Here is a 13,437-nt window from a genome sequence, read left to right as displayed (position 1 = left end):
CACACACACAAAAATTCCTATCACTACCGTAAATTTTATAATAATTTTTGTAATTAATTATATGTGGCTCCGTAAAATTGACTAAACAGCCCGATAAAATTTGAAGGTTATCGCATTTTTTATGTGAGGTTAAATAAAAATTGATGGAAATCTTTTAAAAATTCATATCTAGGTCCGTTTATTTTATTGGGCCTCGAATTGCGAAATATATTTCTTGCTATTTCAAAGACAGGGACATTCGAATTTCCGAGGGAATTGTATGTGGTCGACGATGGGGCCACGCGCACACTCCGTCACTTAACTCTCGTGTTACAGACTTCACTCTTGAAATGGGTCCAGTCGAGGTATGATATACAGCAGGCAGAGTTCTTACGCCTCGTTGAAATCATTCACCTATTCATGCTGGACTTTCTCATTTTTACGACCAACAAAAAAAAAAAGAAGAAAATAAAGCGTGAATTTTGACCCCTGTCTACGTGTCGTATTACGGCAACAATCATGCCTCCCATTGATTCAACAATTTCGAATTTCTTCGGTGACGTGGGTCGTTTTTTTTTCTTCTTAAGCAATAAAAGTGTCCGTAAAATCCACCCACTTCAGAAATTTATTCCTCGTTGAATTTCACGGAATGATCGATGATTGAAAGAATATTTTAATCATTAAATCATGCAGAGATATGTCAACCGTCACCGAAAAGATGGCGGTCGACCTGCGCACATACGGTTACTATCGCAAAATTGCAAAATTACAATATTTTTAATAATGAACGATCAAAGGAAATTGACCTTTGAAGATTCAGCGAGATTAATCAATTCTTCAGTGATTATGTATCTTCATCGTCAATCAATTTTTTTCCTCGTAATTTTTATTTTTATAATTTCACTGAACATTTAAAAATTCCAAACTCTGAGATTTGAGTGAAAAAAAAAGTGGAAGATCAGCTCGTGCCTCTGGTCAATCTTCCATACAAAGGGATGGAAATCGAAATGACGAATGAATACGGCTGAGCAATAATACCTGAGTAAATCGCCGATTACTGATATCTCTCGTGTAATTACCATGGTAACGCGACGATAAAGTCTCGCTACTCATGTTTGACTTATTCTATTGACACATGAAAGACCTAGGGCTGATATAGTAGGTAGGTATTTTATAATCATGTATGGGTATGCAGACACGGCCCGTTTCACACGTGTTGACCCCCTTTTGTCGACACGTATACATTTACGCAATGTAAGGACGAATGATTAGATTAAAAGGATGTTATCGGACGCTGAAAATTCCATGAAAATGTCGCCGAAATGATTGTACACATTTTTAGTGATATATTTTTTTCAGTCAACATAATCGGGTTATGAACTACACGTAAAGATGTAGTGATAGGGGAATAGAAATGAACAGATGTGAATTTTTATGATCCTTTATTCTTCAAAAATAGAGTGATACACTATTCATCCGGGGGATAAACTGTCGAAATTTATCGGGACTATCTTTTTTCCGGTCTCTGGTACATATTTACAGAAGACAATTCAAACAGACAGTGAATCCCAAACCGAGAGGGTATCACTTACCTCTAAAATTATGCTCTTTTCTGCGGAAGTGAAATTATAAGAAGGATTTTAGCGCCATTTCATGAAAGTGAAATTCCGTTATTTCAACATTGCGTGAAGTTACGAATCAGTTAAAGAGTAAAGAAAAAAATCCAGATTTTAACGATTCTCTGAAACGAGATATGCGTATGTCGGTAGCCACGTAAATGCATCCTCCCTCCCCCTCCGTCGCAGTGACATACTTCCCCGAAAGCGCACATAAAAATTTCAATAAATCAAATTGATAAAAATTCCCTAACAAACCACCGATAACTCTCCAGACATCACTCGGCTGCTGTTTCCAGGATTACGAGGAAAATTACCCAGTGAGAAATCTGCGAATGCAACCACTGAAAATATATTCAACTGATAAGAGAAATTAGATTGGACATTGGACGAAGGATTCTCCCAACCCACCAATTAGGCAATTCTCATTTATTTTTTGTCCCATTCACGTTAATCCTCATTGGGAGGCGCCAACATCGTTCGAAATTCTGGAAGATCGTTTCGCGCTATTAAACGACATGCGCTCTTTATGCCCCCACGTGCTCATCATTCGTTCTGAGAATGTCTGTGTGCTTCACTAATACACATCATCGCCCAAGAAATCTCACTGTAACGCATTTGCTCATGGGATATATATCTTTCTCGTTTAATCTTTAAAATGCGGATAAGTGGCATAAAAGACGCGACATTCCCACGTTTCTTGTGGACGGTTTTTGATAAGAACTTCATGTGGTTAGACACATTTGTAGTCCTAATATGGTCCATCAACAGTCTACAACATAGTAGTCGATCCCCCTCTTCCTCCTCCTCCCCCCCGGCCCCTGGTCAAATACGGAAATGAAAGGATAAAGATAAAAAGGTCGATGTCAGGCACTAATTGAATTGGTATAATGATTATTTTTATTTCATCATTAAAATACAGATACAAATGTTGTTTGTGATCGAATAAACATAATAATGAAAAACAAACAGGTTAATAATGTAAATAAATATCTAAGTACGAAAAAGCTGTTCATAAATTCTCATATACCTTTAATGATTATTATGCTAAAAATAAGTGAGGAATAATTGATAGCTGTTCACATATTTTTTTATTCTTATCGTCAGCGATGGCATTCATTCCACCACATTCTCAATTGTCCATAAGAAATAGTCTCGATAGGGAACTTGCAGAGAGCTTAATTCGTTCGCATCCTCATTTACAGACATTCTTACATGTGTAAAAAAATATATAGTAATATACAGATATCTTGGAAAATTAATTGAAAATCAGACGTTTTTGGAGACTAATTGTTCGGTCGCGCGGGTACGAAGACGCTCGGCTAATGGGTTCATTGATTAAATGTGATGAGAGTGGGGGGTTGTCGTCCTTCATTGGTCGAGGGCGATCTGGAGATCGGCTCCGGTCGGCTCGAGGCGCCCTGTGATTGGCCCAGCGCGCGACCGTCCGCGTGACGTCTCTTACGATTTGAAGGTATCCGACCTGTTCGATTTTTTAATAATTAAGTGGCGATTAATGAGCAATACCTTATGTATATTTTAACTTTTATTCAAGTTGCCAACTTAAGATCAGAAAATTGAGATAAAAAAATTCTGCAAGTTCCCGATTTCTGTCGGAAAAACGCCTCCCCTTCGACAACGATATTCTAGCAAATAAAATGAATTACAGGTGATATGTGCAATTGAAATTATTTTACAAGAACCCCATTCGTTAAAAGTGTAGATATCTGCGGTCTTTTGACTGGACTCGGCTTTGGAATGACGCGAGGGAGGAGGGAAAGCTGTCATGGAATGATGTCATGGAGGCGAATGGCGGTAGGAGTTGTAATCACGATCTGCTTCGTGTATCTTCGATTCAGTTTCTCAATCTTTCAAACATCGCACACACACACATACCTCATACACATACATACATACACACGCACACACTTATTTACAGGTACACTATATGTATCTCCTCTATTTTTTTGCTGTCATCAGTATTTTATTCACACTATCACTAGGCTTATTCCGATCACTGTAATTGAACATTAATTACATTGTATTTGGCTATCTCTTCGCGTTTATGATCTACGTATTTTGAACTCATTAATCCTCAATTTTTTTTAATCATCGCGCCTCAATGGTAGTTAGTCCAAGATTCGATGCCGGGCACGTAACGATGTGCAGGGTATTGCACGTAGGGATTGCCCACATGGGAGTGATTCACTTGTGTTGGATGAGGATGGTGAGGGCCTGATATGTACTGAACCGGGGGTAACGGGGGCTGGAGCTCGTGGTATTGTATTATATGGTGTTGTCGATCTTCCCAGGATAATTCGGCGATTGTTGGATCACCGCAGTGTCTTTTGCTGGGTCTCTCCAAGTCATCGTCGTACCTGAATAGACAACAATAAGTGGAAATTAGTGATTGCGGGATTAGGTTGGTGGGAGTGCTCACGGAGACAAATAATAAATAAAAATTTGATTAGGGATTTTTTTTTGGAGCATTTCGTAATTGTTATTAAAATTCCAAGCAAACTTAAGTTCCATAATTTTTGTTTAATATTTCTGATCGTGGATGGGAGAAAAATGTGCAGATCTTACCGAGTCACTGATCCCCAAGACGGTGAAGAATTATTTGAATTCACGTTCTGGTACGGATGAACAGATACTGTATGACACGGAAGATACTGATCCAATTCACTGCTCTCAACTTCACACTCCTGAAGACTCAACGGAATATTGAGATTAACACCACCAAGTGATCCTAGACTGCTCATTGGTCCATCCTCCGACTGGATCTGGTCATTGGCCTCGATGTATCCGTTGAAATCGACACTTCCGTGATGCTGCGACGAGTCAGAAACCGAAGACGCCGATAAATCCTGGTGATACAGGTTGTTCTGCTGATGCTGAGGCACCTGGAATGTTGGATAATTGATTGATGGAAAAGATGCCCAAGTTAACCGCATGTGATTTCACCAATTGCCGTTGCAACCTCGAGTGGACTCTACTGAATGCCTCACCTGATTGATAAAGTGGTGGCCTCGAGGCGTTGCTGGTGGCGTTGGAGGCGACAAGCCCTGATTCGGCGTCGTGGGAGGTGAGGAACTTGCTCGGCTCGGGGGTGAAGTCGGCCCTTGAAGTCCACGCGGACTCAGATCTTCTTGTTTCAAGGAATTTGAAATACTGAAGGTCACGTTAGTCTGATTTCGCGCTTGTGACTTTTCAGGACCAGATGGTGGCCCTATCTGCTTTCTACGACGCGGCTGATATTTGTAGTCCGGGTGTTCGCGTTTGTGAATAATGCGAAGTTTATCCGCCGCCTCAATAAACGGTTTTTTGTCCTCATCCTTTATTGATCTGAGGGAAAATCACAATTTTGTCAATTTGCCAGTTATTAATTGGTCGTCATAATTTTTTACATTTTGCCCCGCAAATTCACGTCCTTGGATTTTTATCACAATTTTTCTTAGGACTGCGGGAAGGGGAAGGGGAGGGAGGAGCAGAACAATCGAATAAATTGAAATATTAAAATGATTTTCCCTCCAATGGAAAAATGAAGATTTGTTTTCACCCGGGCGAGGGTCAGCTGTTGAGTCTATCGACGCGGAATATACCTCATCCAAGATCTTCTCATGTGTTGAACAATTTTTCAATTGAAATACGTAATCAGTCTTCAATATTCTTGAGTAGCGCGTGAAACAGAGATCGAGGAGAGGGTTACACGTCTGGTTAATGTATCTTGAAAGCGTTAAGTCTTAAGGGCATCCAGAACCCACAGTGTCTACTTGAAGCCGCAAAGAGTGACGTGGTTCACTTGCACTCTGTGCCTTTTACACTGTGTTTATGTTCCCACTGGCCCCTACTTGCCACTATCCGATAAGCTTTTCCGGTATTATGAAGAAGAGAGCCAGTGGAAAAAACGTGATGGTTGAACAGTACCATCGTCATTCACCCTGGACCCACGTCGGTTTAAATTTTATCAATAACTCGATCAAATTTTATTGTTATTCCCAACATTCTTACTGTGTTTACAGTGGTAAACGGCATTACTTCGATGGAGGATTATTTACCTGACGGCAAAAGGTGTCTGAAGATTATTTGGTGAGGGATTACAGAGCTCTAGAGAGTTCCGAACGTAAAATAAAAAAAAGCGTTTCATTTGAAGCTGAAGAGGCCGAGGAGAACTCGAAAAAGCGAGACCATCTGGTCAATGGACTTTGAGTTGAGACTTTTTTGCTCCTCTCGACTGGTGAGAGACCTTCGATAGCGGCCACATTTCTTTCTACGCCAGATGATCCATGTCGCGGGGGTCAGCTAATTTTGATCGTATTTGTAGGTATCAGATGTGACTGGTCGATGGTAAAGTTAAGATAAATTGCGAGAACTTTGTCACACGTTAGTCAAGATTTTTCCAGAAATTTACCGGATTTCGATGGTCTCTACCTGGTGGTTCAGTCAGTTATTTGACATTTTTTCCTTCCCTGGGAATCCCGGAGTGGTATTGCCGGAAAAATTCACCTGACTGGGACAAGGAGCTTATTGTGGTATCATTGTGGGTCTTATCAATGTGACAACTCGTAACGGGCAGCTGCGAGCACGCGCCAAGAGTGAACCGATGGTATATCTGTTTCTTCATGGCAAACATGAATGGTATCAACGGGAGATAGATTGCTCTGGGGTGATAGATTCAGGGAAAGAAGAGAGTAGGAAAATAAAATTGGAATAAAAATTGGAAAAATCTGGTGAGGATAAATATTGGAAAAAAATACGTGGGAAGTAGTGGGGGAAGGGAAAGCCTCGCAATTGAAAACATTGGATGGAAAACTACGGAATTCCATTGGAGATTCGTTTGGAAATTGTTTTGTAACGGATAGTCAAGTTGAATACAAACAAATGAATATTTTGTTGCTGTCGCTGCGTTCAGCCGGTGTCGAAAAGTGCCTTTTCGTTTGCTTGTGAGGAAAAGTCAAAACTGGTAAATGATGTCGTTTCGAAGAAACTTTTGTTGTATTTTCAAATGATTTTTCAGAAAAATAAAATACTGTGAAATCCCAAAATTTATATTCCGTGAGTTGTTCATCGACTTCACTAAAATACCTTTCGTGTTTTACTCAAAAGCGCTAATTGGCGCTTAGGCGCATTTCGAGAGGTGTTAAATTATTACACAGGAGCCAACTTCAGGTATTTTCTCTTGTTTCGCGTTTCGCCTCGATATCCCCTGCCCGGGAAGATGAAACCGACTGATATTTAATTTCGATTGGCCGCAAGTGGAGATTGTGATACGAAATTATGATTTATCGAGATTGGTATGGTTTGATTTTGTATTTTTTCACCAATTGTAATCGTACTCATATCGATTGGGACGATCAATTGATCTGATCGAGGGAAGATGGGATCGTGAAACGATACACAGCGGGTTGTCCTGTCGGCGGGTCCTATGATGTCCAATGGGGCTTCTCGTTAGCTTCAGAAAACGAAATCATCCTATTTTCAGCTCAACACTCGAAACAATCTCTAGCCCCTTGGTATTCCCCCTTTCATTTCTCTGGTTAAATTCTTTCTCAATGTTTCGCGGCTTTTGTTCAACGTAAAGGGAAAACGGGATCGACTGTCACTGACCAGTCGGTTCAAAGGTCAATAATTAAAATCAGTTTTCTAGCATTAATTTTGTTTTTAAAAAATCCAGAAAGTTATCGCATATAATACCACAAGAGCTCCGAAATTATCGGATATTTCCCGATAGGTTCGTTGCAAACAAATGAACGTGTCAAGTTTTCCAGTTTAAAAATCACGAGCGCGAAGCGCGAGTGATTTTTCTGGAAAACTTGACGAGCTTATTTGTTTGTAGGGAACCTTGAGGGAAATATCAGATAATTTCGAAGTTCGAGTGGTATTCGGGGGATTATTTTTTGCATCCAAATCTTGGCCGATACAATTGCACCATGAGACATAATTTTCAACGAATTGCCATTAATCTGTCAGATACAATTGAGGGTTACTTCAACATTTGTTTTTTTTTATATATATCAACATGCAAAATTTCCAGTGAAATTTCCAAGAATATCCGCTGAAATACCGTGTTGACTATACAAAATAACGTCGAATGGTGCAATCCTATTGGCCAAGATTTGGATGGGAAAAATAATCACTTGAATTTATAAATTATTTAATCATTTTCATGATCATTTGATGTTCACCAATCGTTTTATTTTCTTCCTCTGATATCATTACTGTGGTCATTTTTCCCGAAATAATTTCTCCGCTTATAATGGAATTCAAATGATAAATCACGAAGAGAAATGACAGAATGAATGTCCTTTACAAGTGGTCAGGTTTTTAAAGTTTTTGCTGGGCCGACTGGCGAACATGGGGCCTCTGCAATTGCGCGTAAGAAGATTCCAGAGAAGATGGTTTCTCAACTTTGCGCTCGAGAGGGCTCAACCAACCACAGCGACTCATTTTCTGTTCTCTGTGAGAAATCGCGATATTTATCTGATTCGAATAAGTCTAAGGGGCTCTGATCGAAGACACGTGCATCACAGCATCATCATCCATCTTTACTTCACTTCCACGGCTGAGATTGGTGGGAATTCAATTTCGTTCGTTTCAGTTTACAGAGAGGTAATAGTAACAAATGCCGAAATTACACTCACCTCCACAATTTTCCCAAAGTCTTCGACAACTCGGCATTATGAAGCTGTGGGTACTGATCAGCTAATCTTCGTCTCGCTGCCTGTGCCCACACCATAAACGCATTCATCGGCCTCTTTACATGAGTGGTTCGTTTGTCTCCTGGGCCTCTGCAACAATATGATTAATATTAAATACATTAAGTTGGGTGAAGTAATTGTTAAAAGTGACAATACATCCGGTCGTCAGATCACCGATTATTCTTCACCTCAATAGAAATTATTAACTGAGGGCATGTAAGGAGAGTCACTCATGTTTTTTTTGTTTTTATTTTTTTAATCGTTTATGTCCTACCATTTGTTCATGCCAACATGATTTTTTAAAGCAAATTCAGTCAAAGAAATTTAGACAATACGAATAGTGGTACTGCAGTGACAAATAATGAAAATTTAAATTCGATTTACAACTGACAACAGATCAGTTATTATAAATCAATGATTTTCATCATTGTTCATTCGTGAATAGTTAACGAACCTCGCTCGGAATAAATAAATTCGTTAAAAATTCGAGGGCATCATAAAAACAATTCACCAAAGTCTCTCGTGTATTTTTCTCATTCGAGAGAGGGTGACTGGTTGTGAATTACACCCGGATCGTGGTGTATCGGATTTTTGAGGGAACGTGGCAGCTCCTCGAAAGGGCCTTAAAATAACATCACCCTGGTCTCTCGATTCATAGTCCTTTCATTCTAAGAAGATGACTGTATGAAACTCCCAAGTCTATCCACTCAAAGTCACGTAATTTTTATTCTCTCTCGCAGATCCGAAGGACCGAAGTCTTCGAAATGTGATCGGAATTAGAAACTGAAATCGATGGCTGGATATAGAGTCAATGTTCGGTGCGATGATGGGGTTGATGATGATGATGATGATGATGATGATATGGGTGGAATCTAGCTAAAGGAGAGGGCGTTGCATCGAACGGATGCAACTCGGCTTTTTTGGACGATCTGTTAGTGTTAAATCCATTGGCAAACCGTGGTGCCGCTGGTAATTAGCGTGGGCTCACTAACGAGGTCCTTCACGCGGCTCGAATGACGCGTCTCTCACTATTACATCTTTTCTTACCCAAATATACTATGCAAAAGACAGCAAATTCCAGCAAGTTGTCTCCGGTTTCACATTATTGTGTGTGTAATTCAACCGATTTTTTAATACCGAAATAACTGAAACTTTCGTGTGAATCAATGATTAACGTTAATTGAATGAAGTGAAGTAATTTTTCAAGAGTATACACACTGCGCAGAAGATTTTTATTAACTTTACGAGCTGATGGAAGATAATGATTACTGAGGATTTTATCAGCGATAGGGTAATCTGTAATAGGGGGATGAGTGTATCCTTTTCTTTAGCTCCCTGATAACCTTCGACCGAAGGGTTGAACGAGTCGATAAGAGCCTATCGGACACATCGTTCCATGCAGCTCTGATTTCATGAGTTTTACGGTATTTAAACGAACGTTGGTGCTTCGAAATTATCTACCAGATAATTTATAGCGTTTATAAAGCTTAATGGGCAATTAGGGTTTTAATTTTTAACGATAAAAAGATGAAGTCTGTGTGCAGAAATTTTTTTCATGATAAATTTGACGAAATGTACAGTTGAATGATCTTTGTACGGTTTGAGAGGGCGGATTATTTTTTTAAGGATAATGAATATAATGTTGCCACGCCTTTTATCAGCCACTTTGCATACTAACCTCCGCACGCAAACAAACTCAACGACGATCGGGTATTAATTAGCTAATTGGCGTTAATTGGTAACCGAGGACATTTTTCCACGGGCGTTTCCCAGGCCAGGGAAACGAGTGCGTCATAATTGAGTTAGCGACGCGCACATTTATACATTTGTGTTTTTTTTCTTGATTTTTTTCTCTTTTCCAACGTAAACTTCCTACTCCACGCATTTCAACAGGTTTCACACCTTTCAATTCAATTCCCTTCAATTCACAAATTAAAAATATTGTCACTTGAGGAGAAAGAGAATTGACAGAGGAAGAAAGCTCAGGGGGAGAATACAAATTTCGTTTTCGATGGATGTGACGGTGCTTCGAGGGTAAGGGCTTATGAAGTTTTTTTCTTGTTATCTGGGAGTAGGGGAAGAGTGAGGCAAAATGGGACTGTGACTGATGTGTTCTTCTTTTGTTATTGCGATAAAGGATCTATTGAGTTGATCTAGGGAATTCCCTTGAATTGGAAAGTCAGGGAATTGTCAGTAGGGAGAGAAAACATTAACAGAGGAGAAAAGCTCAATCACTAATTATTGTACAAGAGTTTGAAATTTTATTTTTGATAAATGTGAACATTATGGCCCAACAGCGACGAGGGGATATCAATTCTTATATTGCTTATCTTGAAGCAGGGGAGAGTAGGGGAAAATGGAACTGCGTCGGACGTGCACTACCCAGTCCCATATTGTCTTGTCCTTTTATTTTTAATTTCACTTTTTCGTGTTATACGCTGTCACAATATTCGAGAAAAGTTGGCGTTTAAGACAATATAATTCCTCTGGCCCCTTTGGTAATATGGACAATGGGCAGAACATAGTTTTGTTACTTCGATAAATCAGATTCCCTGAATTCTCTCCAACGAAAAAATTATAACTACTGTCAATTGAGAAAGGAAAAAATTATCATAAAAAAATAGATTTATACCCAACTATTCCTACAAAAGAATAATTCCCATTTTCAATTAATGAGGACTTTATAGACCGCGTCAAAGGCAAGACGATAAAATAGTTTTGTTCCTTATCTTCGACCAGGGGAGAGCGGGGCAAAATGGAACAGCGCCTGACGTGTACTGCCCCGTCCGATATCGCGCCGTTTTTCCCCTCTCAATTACACATTTTCGTGCCGTTCATTGTTAAAATATATAACATTGTCAATTCGATAAATGAAATACGTACTTGGTAGCAGTTGGTACCAATGTCCAGTCGAAACCCTGAAGAACTTTTGCGACGGCAGCGTTGATTCCCTCGTCAGCATTCGGCTCAATAATAGCCAGTGTATTGCAATTACTTCCACCATTCTTCATTGCATTATTGTTATTAATGCCGTTGTCAGTGATACATGCGACAATTAATCCCGAAGATTCGCCGATAATGTTATTCATCTTTCTCTCACACTTTCACAGTTTAATTTAATCTCAAACTTCGTAACACAATTTCATAAAATCAGTGGAATTGTTCTAACCAGTTATTGTCATTGCACTTGAGGAAACTGAGTCCGACTTTTCCCCCTTAGTATCTTTGTTTCTTATTATCTGTATAATAAATGAGCAACAATTCTTATCTCCTCCCTCATTCACTGGAAAAAAAATTGCCGGCGAGGCTGTGCACTTCGAGAGGAGCTGTCAGAATTTAAAAAGACAAGGAACCACTGAATCCACTGATTTTTCACTTAATCAACAGGTGATTGTTATTGAAAACCGGAAAATCAACAAAATCCACCGGGTTTTCATAATACTTAAGGCTCCAGGCAATTATTCCACGTGAAAAAAAATTAAGATGGTGCTTTTTTGGGTCGTCAGGATGATTGATTTGGATTGATCAGTTACGGAAACAACACGTGATCAATAACCGCACGTTATTGGGGAAAAGGCTGACTAAAATGTCAAAATGCCGGGGGAATGATGTTTACTCAAGGCGATTCGTGCCGGAGCGCGATCGGAGCTGGAGTGAGGTGGTTGGATTGCCTCGGGGCAGTTTCCACCACGCGTTCCCAGCTTTTGGAGTAGATGTAGGGAGGCGGGGCGTACAACTAACGACACTTGTTGCTTGCGACTGGGTAATTTACGACGGAGAATGAAGGGAAATGCACAAACAGTATTAATGCAACCGAGTAAACAGGTCAATTTCGGGACAGGCAGTCATTTCTGGACGATTCCAATTTCCAGTGGACATATAACGATAAATAGGAACATTGGAATGTTAATTGAACCTTTAGATACCCTATTTACCGAGGGGAAAGGGGCGTAAACTTGGAACAAGCCGAAGGGGGGGGGGGATAGTTGCAAATGTCAGGAATAAAAATTGGCCTTCATCGATGTGTTCTTCGATTGGTGGAAACAGTAAATGAAAAGGAAATGAAGGTCTAGATAAAGGGAAAATTTCTATGTACTAGAAAATTAGTAATTGTAAAAATGATTAAGGGTTAGCTGGTGTTCAATCGGAATATTATTTTATTTTTTACAGTTCCTTTTACGTAATTTTTCGTCTGGAACATCCAGATGAAAAATACGGAGAATAAAGTTCCAGAAGTTTCTATTCAATTAGTGGAATTTCCAATCGAACGCGTTTCGATAATTAATTGAAGTTGAAGAAGGCCCGGAACATCTAATGGATCGAAAAAACCACTTCTGCGAGACAAAAAATTGATCTTCTCCAATCACCAGTGCGCAAAGCCAAAAACCACTGCCTAATAATCCATTTCTTCACTAAACCGCAGTAAAAAATTTCGATGTTGGGAACATTAATGAGGTCAGCGATTTGTGAGTTACGAATCATGAACTCACCATCTCTGCTTCATGTCTATCTTCGTACCAACTTCAACTCCCTCATTTCGCTACCCACCCCCTCTCCCCCAAGTGAAGCCATTTATATATTTCGTAAAATACATATGCGAGAGTAATCGTCTACATCAAGCTCGTGGGTTCCCATGGATACGATGTCCTCCAAGAGGATGACCAATAGGAGTTGTTCAGTGTACCTCCCACTCGTGCATTATCGCCGAGTTTCGCGCGCCTGCTACCACGCGCTCTCCCACCTACGTCTTGGAACACCATTGGTGGTTAACGTGTGTGTATGTGTGTGTGTGTGCCACTCTCTCCTCATCTCGGCAAACCTCCGGCCCGACGTCCCGTGAATCTGCCGATTACTGCGGTCAGATACGTGTAGATTGCACCTCAGTGGTTTTTTTATGGTGAAGAAAAATGTTGAGGTGGGGGTGGGGGGTAAGAGGAGCGTTAATTATGAAGGTGTTGTGAATTTATTTTGCAATTGACTTATTTGAAAATGTGAAAACTTGCCTTCAATTTCATAAATACGTTTTCCATGGTTGATTCGATTATTTTCAATTAAAATGGTTCACCAGTGAAATATTGATGTCAGTTCAGTAGCCAAGTGGTAAATCGAGATGAGTTGAGTAATCTTTTAATCGATTTTTTGAC

General features: G+C 39.8%; 1 protein-coding gene across 1 annotated transcript; it reads right to left on the bottom strand.

Annotated features, from left to right (window-relative positions):
- Nucleotides 1-2,472: 2,472 nt before the first annotated feature.
- On the bottom strand, nucleotides 2,473-12,058 carry LOC135164305 (transcription factor SOX-10-like). The gene is made up of 5 exons (XM_064124533.1): nucleotides 11,177-12,058; nucleotides 8,237-8,383; nucleotides 4,604-4,940; nucleotides 4,182-4,498; nucleotides 2,473-3,973 (listed from the first exon to the last, which is right to left on the bottom strand). Exons 1-5 carry the CDS (start codon nucleotides 11,380-11,382, stop codon nucleotides 3,715-3,717), a joined length of 1,266 nt encoding a protein of 421 aa, XP_063980603.1. The 5' UTR covers nucleotides 11,383-12,058; the 3' UTR covers nucleotides 2,473-3,714.
- Between the last annotated feature and the right edge of the window lie 1,379 nt (nucleotides 12,059-13,437).

Source organism: Diachasmimorpha longicaudata, chromosome 7, assembly GCF_034640455.1.
Source record: "Diachasmimorpha longicaudata isolate KC_UGA_2023 chromosome 7, iyDiaLong2, whole genome shotgun sequence".
Lineage (NCBI taxonomy): Eukaryota > Metazoa > Arthropoda > Insecta > Hymenoptera > Braconidae > Diachasmimorpha > Diachasmimorpha longicaudata.
The sequence above is the reverse complement of the archived record's forward strand: the minus strand, read 5'-3'. Positions and strand labels throughout refer to the sequence as shown.